Source organism: Natrix helvetica, assembly GCF_964273705.1.
Source record: "Natrix helvetica genome assembly, chromosome: Z".
In the NCBI taxonomy this organism is placed as follows: domain Eukaryota; kingdom Metazoa; phylum Chordata; class Lepidosauria; order Squamata; family Natricidae; genus Natrix; species Natrix helvetica.
The window spans coordinates 32,118,535-32,134,807 of record NC_138554.1 but is presented as its reverse complement, the minus strand read 5'-3'; the positions used below and the strand labels follow the sequence as shown (position 1 = coordinate 32,134,807).

The 16,273-nt window shown below is 34.5% G+C and overlaps 1 protein-coding gene across 1 annotated transcript; it reads right to left on the bottom strand.

Annotated features, from left to right (window-relative positions):
* Positions 1-4,889: 4,889 nt before the first annotated feature.
* LOC309401409 (olfactory receptor 14A16-like) lies at positions 4,890-5,822 on the bottom strand (the record flags this gene model as incomplete). The annotated part of the gene is made up of 1 exon (XM_081970476.1): positions 4,890-5,822. The coding sequence occupies one exon, from the start codon at positions 5,820-5,822 to the stop codon at positions 4,890-4,892; it is 933 nt and encodes a 310-aa protein (XP_081826602.1).
* Positions 5,823-16,273: the final 10,451 nt, after the last annotated feature.

Sequence of the window (16,273 nt, the reverse complement as noted above, 5' to 3'; positions counted from 1 at the left end):
AATGCAGTATATCAAGTGTGGCCTTACCAAGGCATTATAAAGTGGTATTGACACTTCCTGTGATCTTGATTCTATCCCTCTGTTTATGTAGCCTAGAACTGTGTTGGCTTTTTTGGCAGCTGCTGCACACTGTTGGCTCATATGTAAATGGTTGTCCACTAGGACTCCAAGATCCCTCTCACAGTTACTACCACCTATACTATACATGTGCATTTCATTTTTCTAGCCTAAATGTAGAACCTTACTCTTTTCACCACTGAATTTAATTTTATTAGATAATGCCCAATGTTCAAGTTTGTCAAGATCCTTCTGTATCTTAAGCCTATCTTCTGGAGTGTTGGCAATTCTTGCCAGCATGGTATCATCTGCAAATTTGATGAGTTCCCCATTTATTCCCTCATCCAAATCATTGATGAAGATGTTGAAGAGTACTGGGCCTAAAACAGAGCCTTGGGGTACTTCACTGCTTACTTCCCGACTACACATTGAGTGTGGTTGGTCAGCCAGTTACGAATCCATCTGATGGTGATGCTGTCTGACCCACATTTTTCTACTTTATTTAGTAGTAAGTTATGGTCTACCTTTATTAGTATATAATAAAATAAACTATGAAATATACACATTGAATAATTTCATATGAAATATGAAATACATATTTCATATTAAAATACAAATAATGCATTGAGAGAACTTTTGGAAAAGAAAACTTTACATTCCCAATAATTTTTGAACAAATGTGAAAAGAGCATTAAATAGTAATCTAACATTTAAGAACTTACATGAGACAAATTGAAACTCTTTATTTCTAATTTTGTAAATGAGTGACTTTATCATAGGAGAAATAATCAGATATAATGGCAAAAGCTAAGTCTAAATAAGATGAACTATTGCTGGGAGGTCTAACATAGACAAAAAAGCAATTCAAATGTACAATGAAACAACAGCGAGATGTCTGAGGCAGGAAAAGAGGACCCTTTGCTGCCCTTGTACAGAAGGGATTTGAAGTACAATTCTGAAGCTCCATACATAACTTGTAGAGATAAAGAAAAAGCATCTCACCCCTAGGCTAGAACTCATTACAAGAAGAGCAACTTCAACTAGGTATAGGTCAGAGCAAGAAAGTTTCAGTGGCTTAGGTATTTCACAGAAAAAATGGTCAATGTTTTTTGAACAGAAAGTTATTGAAAATGTACTGCTTGCGTGCAATAATGCAGAAAGAAAGCCAACTATCCACACTAAGACTACCATTTTAATATAGTCTCCACTGTTTATTATTGCTTCAGAGTATAATAGATTGCAAATAGCAACATGAGGATAGTGTACTATTATTGTTAAGAGACAGGTCTCAGATTCACTGAAGAAAAAGAAAACCTGAATGACATATTTAGAATACAAAATGAAAGTTCTGCTCATGGGTGAATTCAACATAAATTTTGGTATAATGGATGGAATGGAAGTTACATCAATAATTGCTAATTTCATTAAGAAGAAGTACTGTGGTTTGTGCAGGGGATTGTCAAGGGCAATGGAAATGATGCTGAAAATATTTCCAAGCAATGTGATAATGCATATTGCTAGAAAGAGGAAGAGATGTAAGATCTGTAACTCTTGAACTTGAGAAAATTCCAGAAGCAGGAACTCGGAGACATAGATAAGCTTTGGCATTCTGTGCTCTCTGTAGGAAGAAGAGCAAAACGGATTAGTAGAAGTTGATTGCTCTGATAATACAATATTCTTAACTTGAATAATTTAATTTAGGTTGACTAATGAGTTGGAAAAATGTTGATAAAAAGAATGATTGATGTTTAGATCAGTGTTATTTTCTTGGTAAAGGAATAGTATTTCTAAATGTATTTGGCTACAACATTTTCATATAGGGGATTTCTGAACAAGTTGCCAATTGGCTAATGTGTTAAAAAAATATTAGTTCAGATTTGACACTAAGATAAATTACTACTTCAACACCATGATAAAAGAGAGTTGTTTGGCCATTTTTCCATTTGTTGTTTTATTGATTCACAGTAGTTATTAATTTATTCCTATCATCTTTGAGACCTCAAAGTCCTTTAAAGAAATTGAAATGTTTAAGACTTTTGTATGTTAACTGGTGTCAAGGTTAAGAAGGCAAAGATACTAATAAAAACATGAACATAGAAGAGCAAGCAGAATTGATAAATAAAATGGATTTTAAGATTGAGAAGAAGGTAAAATGTCTGGGTATCACTATGACAACTATGACTTACATGTTATTTCAGAATAACTATGTTAAGACATGGAATCAAGTTACAAAGTTACAAAGAGATATTAGGATGGGAGAAACCACAAATCTCATTGCTGGGGAGAATTTTCATGCAATCAATCAGGATTTTAATTTCACTATTGGACCAGCATGATTTTCTGCTAATAATCTTATCTTGCATCACAATAATACACACAATATGCATTGTAATAATATGTACAATGGAGTGAAATTAACAAGGTAAGAAGAAACCAACAATACTCTACTTTTCCTAGATGTCCTCGTCAGTGATGGCAAATTAGAAACATAAATCTATCATAAAACTACTCACACCAACCAAGTGGTCCACTACACTATGCTCCACTAAAAAATCCAACTTTACACAAAAGAAGCTGTGTAACAATATTAATTAAATGAGTGAGCACAAATATATTGAAGCAATCCTGAATATCAGAAAAAGAAGAGTGTCAGGCTTGGATCATAAGTACAACATCTTCCAACAAAATGGATACTTATGTAATGCTGCTGACACAGTATTGTTTGTTTGTTTGTTTGTTTGTTTGTTGGCTGCCGATCTTACCTTAAGGTAACTTTGACAAAGTAGAGTACAACATACTTCTTAGTTAATGGAAAAATATGGGGTAGACAGCATCATCATCAATTGAATTTATAACTGGCTAATCAACTACACTCAATGTGTAGTCTTCAATGGAACTAAGTCTACATGGAGTGAAGCATGCAGGGGGTAACTCAAAATTTTATTTCAGGCTCAATACTCTTGAACATCTTCATAATCAATTTAGATAGGGAACTCATCAAATTTTCAGATGACACCAATCTGGGGAGAATAGCCAACATTTTTAGAAGATAGACTCAAGATCCAGAAGGATTTTTACAGGTTTGAACACCTTGCCCCTTCCAATTAAATACAATTCAGTTATGTGTAAATAAGGTTTTACAGTTAGGTAGGAATGCAAAGGTATTGAATAGGCCCTTGATGGCGAACCTATGGCACGCATGCCACTTGTGGCACGCGGAGCCATTTGTCAGGGCACGCGAGGCACTGCCCTGTCAGCTGGCCAGCGCGCATGCGGGCGCTGGCCAGCTGAGTTCACCTTTTTAAAAGCTATTTTTTGCCCTCCACAGGCTCCAGAGGCTTTATAGGAGCCTGGGGAGGGCGAAAACAGCCCCCTGCCCCCCCGGAGGCTTCAGGGACTGTCCCTGATGCCTTCGGAGCGCTTAAAACGACCCTCCGAGCAACCCGGAAGTCGTAGGGTGGTTTTAAGCGCTCCGAAGGCTTCAGGGAAGCCTCTGGACAGTCCCTGAAGCCTCCGGAGGCCCTCCGGGGGGTCGGGGGAGGCTCTTTTCACCCTCCCCAGGCTCCTATAAAGCCCCTGGAGCCTGGGGAGGGCAAAAAAAAACATGTAAAAATGGGGGGGGTCGCACGTTTTGCATGCATGCGCACTGGGGGGGTTGCGCATTGCATTATGGGTGCAGCACGCCCGCACTCGACCCCCCTGCGCTCCCCCCACTTGTGGCACGCGAGCCAAAAAAGGTTCACCATCACTGGAATAGACAGTATGGAGTTTATCGACAGTAACTGTGAGGAGGACTAGGCATCCTGATAGACAACCACTTAAATATGAGCAGCATGTGATGGCTGCCAAAAAAAAATGCCAGGCCTAGGCAGCATTAACAGAGGGAAAGAATCAAGATCATGTGAACTATTAGTACCATTTTATAATGCCTTGGTAAGACCACACTTGGAATACTGCAGCCAGTTTTGGTCACCACAATTTGAAAAAGATGTTGAGACTCTAGTTGCAGGAACTAGGTATGTCTATTCTAACAAAGGGAAGGACTAGGGATAACATAATAGCAGTCTTCCAATATTAGAGGGACTGTTACTGAGAAGAGAGAATAAAGCTATTCTTCAAAGCACCTGAGAGCAGGACAAAAAGTAACAGATGGGAACTTATTAAGGAGACATCCAACTTAGAACTAAGAAGAAATTTCCTAACAATGAGAATGATTCATCAATGGAACAACTTACCTCCAGAAGTTGTGAGTCTTCCTTCACTGGAGATTTTTAAGAAGAGATTGGACAGCTATTTGATTGGAATGGTATAGGGTGTCCTACCTAAGCAGAGAGTTAGACTAGAAGACCTCCATGATCCCTTCAGACTCTGTTATTCCATTTTTTGTATTCTGTGAACCAACTATAGCCCTCAAAATCATCCTAAGCAAAGTAAAATACCCAGCAGTCTCCCCCCTCAAAAAAAAAAAAGAAATACAAGGAGTCATAATAAAACATGTAGTGTAAAAACAGTAATAGCAACTAATGTAGACTAAACAAACAGACAATTAGAAGAGTTCATCCATCAACATTAACCAGTACTCAGAATACTTCCAAATTTACATATATTAAAGATTCAGATTAATTCCTGATACATCTTCCTGCTGCAATCACACAGGACTGAAATACCTTTCAATTTGCAAATTCATTTTTGTTTTTAGTTTCCAAATTAAATGACTTTGAAGAAAAATATAAAACAAATCATCACATTAAATAAGAATTGGCAAAAATGTGGATAATTCCTTTACTTGGCAATAAATAGTGCCTCCAACATATTAAGCAAAAAAAAAGACATTATTTCTTTTCTGAAGAAGGATTGAGACCTAGTAGTTTTACTAAGGCCAGCCCAATGTCTTTGTTTCTCAGACCATAAATTATTGGGTTCAGTAGGGGAGGCATTAAAGAATATATAACAGTAAATAATAAATTCAGATGTGACTCAATGTTAGAGTTGGGCTTCAAATAAGCAAACATTGTAGTTGACACAAATACAGAAAATACAATGAGGTGTGGAAGGCAGGTTGAGAGCACTTTTTTTCTCCCATGAACTGACGGAATTCTCAATACTATAATCAAAATCTTTGTATAAGAGAGAATGACAAAAGTAAAGCAAGCTAAAGCTAAACTGCAACTTAATAAAATAATTAAAATTTCATGAAAATACCAGTCTGAGCAGGAGAGAGTAAGCAAATGTGGTATTTCACAGAAAAATTGATTGACAACGTTAGAGCAGAAAGAGTTTGCAAATGTGCCTGCAGTGTGTACTAATCCATAAAAAAGACCACTTATCCAAGTGCTAGCAATGATTTGTTTGCAGACTGTGCTGCTCATTACCATCTCATAATGTAAAGGTTTGCAAATGGCAATATAGCGATCGTATGCCATGACTGTGAGAAGAGAAAAATCAGATCCCATGAAAAAGATAAGGAAAAAAACCTGAGCAACACATCCGGAATAAGAAATGTATCTAGTATTTTTGAGAGAATTGATCATGGATTTGGGAATAATGACTGAAACTTGACCAATGTCTTGTATGGCCAAGTTCATCAGAAAGAAGTACATGGGGCGATGTAGGTGATTGTCAAAAATTACTGCAGAGATTATGAGAATATTTGCTATAACTATTCCCAAGTATAGTATCAGGAACATAATAAAATGCAATATCTGAAATTCTGAATTTGTTGTAAATTCAAGAAGGAGAAATCCAGAGACTGTTTGATTGCTCATTGCTTCATCATATATTTTCTGTTCCTGGGAAGAAACAAAATGAAACTTTTTGAAATATAATTTTAACTATGACTATAACTTGAATTAGATTAGTTTTGGGGAGTTTAAAAAATAATTTATACTATGTTCAAACTTCCTTAGCTTTTCAATGTCAAAGCCAAATTATTCTAATACTTATAAAAGAGAATAAAAGAAACAAAAGTATTTTTATTGAGTCATACTGTGGAGCATCTAGGGTAATATGGTTGCTCTTGATCAGAAATCCTTTCCTGGACTTGAAATTAGAGTACTTTCTATTACTTGAATAGTTAAATTGTAATTTTGCCTACCATGATACTTTGATAAATCAAGTTTAAAAGTGTTTGGATTATTGGTAGTGTTCATGAAATAAATTAAGTTATAACTATTGCTTTTTATAGGTAAATGGCTTCATGTATTATTAACTATTGTGAAAAAGGTCAATACAATTGAGATGTAGTGGGAAAGAGCTGTTCTTCTTTGTTCATACTCCCTTTTCAATATTTCAATATCCACGAACTAGCAGAAGAGTTTTTTTGGAAGCATTGGTTAAAATTATGATTAATTGGATTTAGATATAAGATATTAGATCTCAAATTTGATGGTGTATCATGTAAACCAGATTAATTTATATATTATTGGATTTAATGATATTTAAATGATCCACAGGTAAAATCATTCTTGCAAAAAATGTGTAAGAATGACTTTGATAGAAAGTTCCACCTCCAAAGATATATGTGTTTTAATTTGTTAAAGCTTGATTATTTTTATTCTCTTGGTGTATTAATGAAAAATAACATTTTCATTGATCTGAGTTTTGCAAATTTCTCACAGAAATTAGTAATCAAGCACCTACTCAATTTCATATTTCTAAATCATATCCCAGTATGTATTAGAGCAATTTGATATTAGAGCAGTCTGCTATCCAACTCAGTGAGTTGTATCACTTAAAAAAATCTCAGTATTGAATTATGATTAAATATATCTTGCAAACCTCTTATAAGGTAGCTAAATTTGTTTAAAATATGTCAGCTGCTTAAAAATAATCTGTTTATCAATGGAAGAATTAAAAATTTTCTTAAGGAAATAGTAATGATGCTGTTTCTATACTAATCACTACTACTACTCTCATCAAAATATTATACACATCAAACCAGTTGGAATTAGTATGGTAGGGATATTTTTCTAATAGAAGTATCATGATAATTCACAAAGTGATGAAGAGATTATTTAATCAATCTGCAAAATACCTGTAGTATTTTAAGGATTTAAGAAATATTCCAGCAATATTATACAAGGAAAAGAAGAAATATAGGAAGAGATTATTCCACACAAAAATATAGTATATCATTTACACATTATTTACAAGATGACACATGCATTTTTCCAGTAAAGCAAGAACTTAATGTATTTATATCCATACTGTTCCAAGAGATGAAATATGTGCTGCAACATTTGATAGAAAATTATAGGAAATACATTTATTACATCTTTGTAAATTTGATCTGAGTACTCAAAAAGCACATGACTATGGGAAACTAAATTATTTTCTGATTATAGTTCTATTATAATCCAACTAGAAGGCTAAAGGACTGCAACAGATTTATAAATTAATAGTATTTGTATTCCAGATCCTACTTTAAATCATTTTAAGATATCTTATTGAAATTGAATTGTGCTCAATTAATTTCAGTATTATTGAAGAATGGTTCCAACTTTCACTTTAGCATAACAAAGCAAGAAAATTGTTTTAGCAATTATCAGTATAAATTCATGGTTATCAAAGATGAAACTCACCTCTTTGTGATCTCAAAGGAAGATGCACTATATCTACCATTCCAATAGATGCTATTTCTAACTTTTTGCAATGTGATGAGGAACTTTCTGCAAAGTTCCTCAACTTAACACATTGAGTATAGTATGCAATGTGAAGCTCTATGAGTTCATTTCCCCATAAAGGATTGGAATCTCCAGGAACAGCAACTATATATGTTGAAGAATCCCAAATAAGATGAAACCATTCATCTTTCATGATCATTATACAAAAAACTCAGTGGTTCACAATTCCTTCTATTGTTGAAGCCCTCTAGAAATATACATTTCCCTTTGATAATACCCCAAAGGCAATATGTTTCAAAATGTTGGAACTGAAACTTCAAGAACTCATTTATAGATCTGGAAAGCAGTAGACTGTGAAAGGCTACTGCATAGTATAATTAATTCATATACAGCAGTAACTTCAAGCAAAGGACACTGATCATGTATGCTGAAAGTTTTTTTTATTTTTCAAATAACCCACGTATCAAGGGAATTTCTAAAAGATGTAACACAACGTAAAATCATGACAGAGAAAAGAGTGAATGGAATAAAGCCACCAAAGTGATGACAATGCTGGGAAACTACCAAACAATCCGAATTGCAATATAGGATGGTCCCATAGAGGAGATATGAACTATATGGACTGGATGAAATAACAGAACAAAAATAAGGACATAGGTATATGAGGATACTGATAGCAATGGAATGTTCATAATATGATCACTTCTTCTATTATTATAAATAAATATAATTGTTAAATGAAAAACCATGTAAAATTGCTATTCTGTTTGACATTCTGTGTTGGCTAGAGACTACTTATAATACAGTAGTAACCTATATACCTGTATCATCATCATCATCATCCTCCTCCTCCTCCTCCTCCTCCTCCTCCTCCTCCTCCTCCTCCTCCTCCTCCTCCTCCTCCTCCTCCCTTTAGTCATTATCTATCCATTGCATGATGAAGGACTCTTCCACATGTTTCCAACCTATTTGATCCTAAGCTTTCTTTTGCCAATTGGGCCTATAATACTTTTGATGTCATTGATCCATCTTGTTTTAGGTCTCTTTCGTGGATGTTTTTTATCAAATGGAATCTATTTTGTAACTGCCTTGGTCCGCCTGCCATCAGTTCTTTTTGCTATATGACCAGCCCATTTCTATTTCAATTATTTTACTCTCTTGATGATATTGTATACTTTCATTTGTTCTCTAATCCATGAATAGGCCTTTCAAGCTTATATTTTAATACCAAGGATGTGTCTTTCCATGACTCTTTGAATCACTTGTGAGATTAGTGTCCATATTTCACTGGCATATGTTAGAGCAGATAGCACACACTGATTGAAAACTTTTTTCTTCAGGTATAGAGGGAGATTGTTCCTAAAAATTATGCTGTGCTTGGCGAATGTCTGCCAACTACATTTAACAATCTGTTCAATTTCCTTTATTGTATCATCTTTCATTGAGATCTGTTGGCCAAAGTATATGTAGTGGTCTATTATGTCTAGTTCTTCTCCAGATATTTTTTCTTTAGTGAATATATTAAGCATAACCTAGTTTTTTCAGGTTTATTTTTAAGCAAAGTGGCTATTCTGCTTCATGCAGCTCTTGTATGTGTCTTTGTAGCTCTTCTAGGAGAAGAGAACAACATCATCTGCAAATCTTAAGTGATTTAAATAGTTGCCATTGATTTGTATATACCTGCATGTGTGTGTGTGTGTGTGTGTGTGTGTGTGTTGTGTATATAGTACATATACTTATAGACTGAATCATCATTACTCTTGGATTAATGCATGGCAAAATAATTTTCAAAATACAATATGTATATATGCTATCTTCTTTTTCATACTAGATGGTTAAATTTCCAAAGAAAGAGAAAGATAACTTTTTTATAACAAAGAGTAATGCTTAGGGATTTATTGGTTAAAGACTGAACAATAACCACCATGTTTCTATGCTTGATTTACTTCTTCAAGTGGGCCTCAGGTTGATGGTTCTCCTTGCAGCCCTAGACCAAATAAGCCCATTAACACATGTTCGGTAGTCTTACTACAGATTGAAGCATAGGGAGTACAATCTTGTTCTTTGTATAAATGACTCTCTCCCAACATATAGACTGCAAAGTAATATAACTATAACTTCCTATATTTATTTTAAAGGTACAGGTAATCCCCAGATTATAAGTGTTCATTTAGTGCCCATTCAAAGTTACGTGATAAGTGCCCCCCAGTGTTTAAGAGCAAGTCCTGAAATTATGAATATTGCAGCAGCATGGCAATTGTTCACCCTTATAAGTAACTGTAGAGGTCTGCAACATTCAACCACTTTCCTCCAAGCTCCTCACAATTCCCCCCCTCCCTCCCTGCTGTGCCAAACTCACTTAGCTTATAATATCTATCTCCTGTGTGCCACAGTTTTTGTGCCTTTGAGGGAGAGGAGAGTCAATGGAAGCTCCTGGGCATTGTAATATTGCATGAGTTCAAGCATCTGTTCCTCTTTTGCAGAGACAGGGTGCCTGAACTCTGACAAGATCACAGACCCCAGAAACTTTAATTCTGGGCATGAAAAGTGTTTGTGGTGCCTTTCTCCCGCTCCTCCCCCCCAATTTCTTTCTGCCACCACCAGGACACTTTTCACCCAGAAAAGGGAAACGCCATGTGCTCCATTTTAAGCACCCCTTTTGTGAAGAAACGAAGCTTCCAGCCCATGTCGGTTCTCTGACTGGGCAAAAAGTGCTTGGGTGCCTATGGAATGCTTGGAAATGGAGCAGATGGATCCATTTCTAAGCATCCCATAGGTGCCCAAGCACTTTTCACCTGAATGGAGAACTGACACAGATTGGAAGCTTCATTTACTTGCAAAATGGGCACTTAAAAATAGAACTTTCATTGACTCTCCTCTCCCTCAAAGGAACAGAAACCGGAAGGAGGAGCCAATGTCGCAAAGATATGGACGTGCGGTTTCGATGCTCCGAGACCGCTGCCGATACTTTTGCTGTTGGGTGGTCCAATCGGACCTAAACCATACCATAGAGATGTTGAACAGGAAGAATATATCTTGCTGATCTCTGGGACACCACAAAGTCCCTGATCAATCCAAGAGAAGTTCTTCAAGGCAGTGACAAAAAGTCCAGGCTGATGAAGTTGTGACGGTTCCAGAATGGAAGGGAAGCAGAAAGAGAAAGTGTGTCCATTTGGTGAGGAAACTTTATTGTTTTGGAAAAGACTGCCCAAATTTAAAAAAAAAATTAAATTAAATCCAAAAGCAGAAGAAAATAAGTGGTGAGATTAACCTATATTGCTTTGGATAGGGTGTTTAATTTTACTTTGCGGATTGAAGTGCTCGCAATATTTTTTTTAAGAGAACGGATCAGTTTTTCTTCTTCTATTTTTTATTTTTATTTTTTAACCTATGGATTAAAGTCTTCTTCTTTATTTCAAAAAGGACTTTTATTACTTACAATTAATTCCATTTAAGAACTCTGTTTCTTTTAAGTTTGAAATAACATTAGAGAGTGTGAAGCAATACTGCCACTTGAAGGCTGGAGGCTTGAGTTTCTGAAACAATGCACTTTCCCTTTTCCTTTTGATCTCACTGACTTTGTATCTTGAGGCTTTGCAACTTGTTTATAGAAAGTGATAAGGAGCAAGGGCACAAATTGTTTATACAGGTGCACTTTGAGAGTCTTACTGGCAGTGGGAGAGAAAAAGAAACAGAACTTTCTTTTTTGAAGATTATAAATGAACTTGTGTTTAAGCTAATTTAATATAAGAAGCCTTGAAAGCCAGAGTGGCAGTATCTACTAGCTTGTCAAAATGGCACAATATTCCAAAGAAATAATAACTTTGCAAAACATCTTGACTGGAATTCAAAATTTATTAGAAATAACAGAGAGAATCAAGAAGAAGATGAAAAAAATAGAGTTTATAACAGCAAAAAATGAAGTCAGAGTCCCAAAAATTGAAGGGGAAAATGATTACAAAAACAAGACAACTGATTACTTTACAATGGAGTGAACGTGGTTGAAAGTGGGAAAAGGGGAGTATGGAAAAGGGAATTAAATCGACAAGAACTCTACCCCGGATTTCAAGGCATGGAAGAAGAAAAAAGAGGAAAAATGATGGATTTAAGGAGAGAGAACTTCTCAGAAGCAAGATTGACAACCAAAGCTAACCTGATTAAAGTGACAGATGGAGGGCATGGAGATTACTTAAGTGATGTTACAAGCAACAATCTATAGAGAGAAGTCCACAAAAAATTATTAAGGAAATAAATAGAAGATCAATTCCACAAATGACAAAAGAAATAAGACTGTATTATTACTGGAAGGATACAGGCTGATATATGAAAGTTGATAATAAAAAATTAGTTAATTTTAGTAATTAGTGATTAGTAATTTAGTAATCTTTAGAGAGATATGTTAAATAAATTTATAATGATAACAAGGAACACACGTGTTGGTTTGAAGAGAGGAAACCTTTATAATTAGCAAATGAATTTCAATTAATAAATAACAATTATAATAATAACAATGAAATGACAAGTGATATAGATGTATGTATGTATGTATGTATGTGTGTTACAACCCCTGGTATGCCCAAATATGGGAGGGAGCTCACTACTCCCCCTTTCTGTCCTTCGGCTCATTACAGAAGACCATCCAGGCAGAAAACCATATATTTATTTTTAATGTTGCCTTTGCTATGTTTGTGTTGCATTTGTGCTGATAAATAAATAAATAAAGGGAGACTAGTATAGATCTATTTCAAGCTATTTAGCTCTCGTCAGCTAGCCATACCCTTACTGGGATTTGAACCTGGGCTGTATTACATATTAGGTAGATGTGTTAGCCACGAAGCCACAGGCTCTCCTCCTTATCAGCCGAGCCAGGGAAATAGGTATGTATTTGTGTTAGAACCCCTAGTATGCCCAAATATGGGAGGGAGCTCACTACTCCCCCTTTCTGTCCTTTGGCTCATTACAGAAGACCATCCAGGCAGAAAACCATATTTTTATTTTTAATGTTAATCCTCCTTTCCAAATTGCTTTTCACAATTTATATCCCAATTCCTTTTATTAAAACAGTACATATACATATTGCTAACTATATCCCTTGTTGTAGTTATTGTTGTAGTTATTATTTATTAACAGAAATTCATTCACTAATTATATCAAATTTCCTCTCATCAAGCCAACACATGTTTGTACTTTATCATCCTTATCAATTATTTATTTAACATAGCACTCTAGAGATTACTAAATTACTAATCACTAATTACTAAAATTAACCTAATTTTTTTTATCAACTTTCATATATCAGCCTGTATCCTTCCAGTAATAATACAGTCTTATTTCTTTTGTTATATGTGGAATTGATGTTCTATTTATTTCCTTAATAAAAAAAAATGTGGACTTCTCTTTGCACCTTGTTGCTTGTAGCATCATTTAAGCAATCTCGATGCCCTCCATCTGCTATTTTAATCATCTTAACTTTGGTTGTCAATTGTGCTTCTGAGAAGTTTTTTCTCCTTAAATCCATCATTTTCTTTCTTTTTCTTCTTCCATGCCTTGAAATCTGGGATAGAGTTCCTGTCACTCAAATTCCCTTTTCCATACTCCCCCTTTTCCCCACTTTCAACCACATTCACTCCACTGGTAAAGTAATTAGTTGTCTTGTCTTTGTAATCACTTTACTCTTCAATTTTTGGGACTCTGACCCCATCATTTTTTGCTGTTATAAACTCTATTTTTCCATCTTCTTCTTGATTCTCTCTGTTATTTCTAATAAATTTTGAATTTCAGTCAAGATGTTTTGCAAAGCTATTATTTCTTTGGAATATTGTGCCATTTTGACAAGCTAGTAGATACTGCCACTCTGGCTTTCAAGGCTTCTTATATTAAATTAGCTTAAACACAAGTTCATTTATAATCTTCAAAAAAGAAAGTTCTGTTTCTTTTTCTCTCCCACTGCCAGTAAGACTCTCAAAGTGCACCTGTATAAACAATTTGTGCCCTTGCTCCTTATCACTTTCTATAAGCAAGTTGCAAAGCCTTGAGATACAAAGTCAGTGAGATCAAAAGGAAAAAGGAAAGAGCATTGTTTCAAAAACTCAAGCCTCCAGCCTTCAAGTGGCAGTATTGCTTCCCATTCTCTAATGTTCTTTCAAACTTAAAAGAAACAAATAATTAACTTTTATATAACTAAATCTTCCACATCTCCTGCAGAAGTCTTATATGAGAGCTTCTATTAACTGAGTTTTGAAAAACAGAAAATATTGTCAGCCAATGTCATATGGTAATCCTATATTTATTCTAAGTACCCTGGGCAAAAAAAAAATTGTTGAGCCTGAATTTTTCATGTAGCCATTTTATTTAGCTCTCTATTATACTAATTTACTCCTTTTTCTTTCTCTTTACTATGTAAAGGTGGGTTTTTTTTTTTTGGACTCACATTCTTAAAGGTTGGGGGAAAGGAGTGAATAGATAGTGAGGATTGTTTTGGCTAGGTCACCTTCTTTTCTGTGGTAACAGAGGCTGCTCCTGCTGAGAATGGAAGTGGAGTTTGAAGACACTGGGCAATCTGGATTGAGTGTTTATTGGAGAATGTTATTTTTGAGGGATGTTTTTAACTTACAATATAATATGGTGTAATTGTGGTTTTTGTCAGATTTGGAATTACAATAGATTTTGCCAATTTTATGTCTACCTAAATAAAAGAAATTTGTTTTCAAAGATGGACTTTGCACATTTCTTTTTTGAATGGGTTTCATCACTTGGAAACCTAACAAAAATTTTGCTCTATAAACTTTTTTGGGTGTATATGGTAGTGCAGTGGTTAGAATGAAGTATTCAGCCTTATTCTGCTGACTGCCATCTGCCAGCAGTTTGGCAGTTTGAATCCTACTGGCTCAAGTTAACTCAGCTTTCCATCCTTGTGAGGTAAAATGAGGACCTACTTTGTTGGGGGCAATATGCTGACTTTGTAAACCATGTACTGTAAAGCACTGTGAAGTGGTATATAAATTGAAGTGCTATTGCTATTTTATAAGTTTTTAGATGGATGGCTGCAACCATGTTAGCCCTTAACCTATCATAGTTTATACCATCTTTTGTTTTTAAACAATGGTAATATTGATACCTGTTGACTATACCTAACACATTAAAAAAACATGAAAATGTGGAACTGTTGTGGCAGTTTTGTAACATAATCACATCACATTAAAGGGAAATGTTTCTTGGAAACATCTGTCTCACATAATGAAAATCTTCACCTTCCTTATTTTATTAATTTCACAATTTTTTTTCACTAGTCTATGTTTTATATGAAATAAAGGCAAAAATAACTTTGTCAAGTCAGCAAGTAGTTCATGCGCCATGTTTTTCTATCCTAGAACTAAATTACTGGAGTGGTCATTTATTTTAAAGTAATGTGGGCTATGTTCCTGAGCTCCATGTTAAGGGCTCCATTTTTTACAATTACTGTTAACTGGTTAACGATTCATGGCCACTGTGTATATTTAACTTGGAAGTTTTCTTTTTCTTCTTTTCTGTTTTATTTGTTTTTACAGTTTTGGAATTGTGAGCCACCCAGAGTTGTTGAATGTAATGGGAATCTATAAAAATCAAATAAAGAAATAAATTGTTGATAAGAAAAACAAAATATCTAGATAATAGAAGAGAAAGAATTAGAGAAAAATCACAAAATACAAAGAATTGCAAATAGAAGTAGAATGTCTGACGGGGGAAAAAAACAAAGATAGTGCCAATAATAATAAGTGCTTGAGTGCAATCCCAAACTAAATGGAGCATCACTTGAACATCATCAGCATTGACAAGCTCACCATCAGTTCATTGACAAAGATTGCTTTAATAGGAATGGTTACATCCTGTGACAATATCTTTAACATCATCAAATAACTATCCTATCTAGGTTTTTGAGAAGCATTCAGTAAAAATGCCAAATACAGTATAAATATATGGCTGACTCTGTGAACAACCATAATAATAAAATTTTGAACATTTGAAATAATTTTTTTCTAATTTATTATTTTAGGGTTAAATTTTGCTTTGTTTTAAATCCATTAGATTTGTGTCCTTTATAATGTTTATAGTTTTTAAAAAAAACAGTTTAAAATAGCATTTACCTGTTTTGTTCTTGTTGTATTATTAAAAGGTAGAACTATTCATTAAAATCTGGACATTTTCCAGGACATTTTCAAAGCAGAGAACTAGTATACTGTGATTGCTTTCTTAACTCCTTAACTCATTTGAAAAGCAGGAATATTTTCTTAAACAATTATATTTCCTTACAGGATCTTATTTTAAACCTTGATACAAATTGTTGATTTAAATAAACTAAACCCCTGTTGGATGAGTAGAAATTACCCAAGAGACGAGAGATATTAATAAATTCATTTCTTTTTTAACTTTTCTTGTCTGGACATTTTAGCAACATTCTTTAAGATGAGATGAGTAGTTAATGCTGGGAATTGAAAGGTATCATGCATAAATAAAATCCTGCTTGGAACAGAAATGTGTAAGCTTTCTGTAAATTTATTGAATGAACAGTAGAACTATTACTGGTTTCCTCAGAAAAGAAAAATAAACATTAGAAT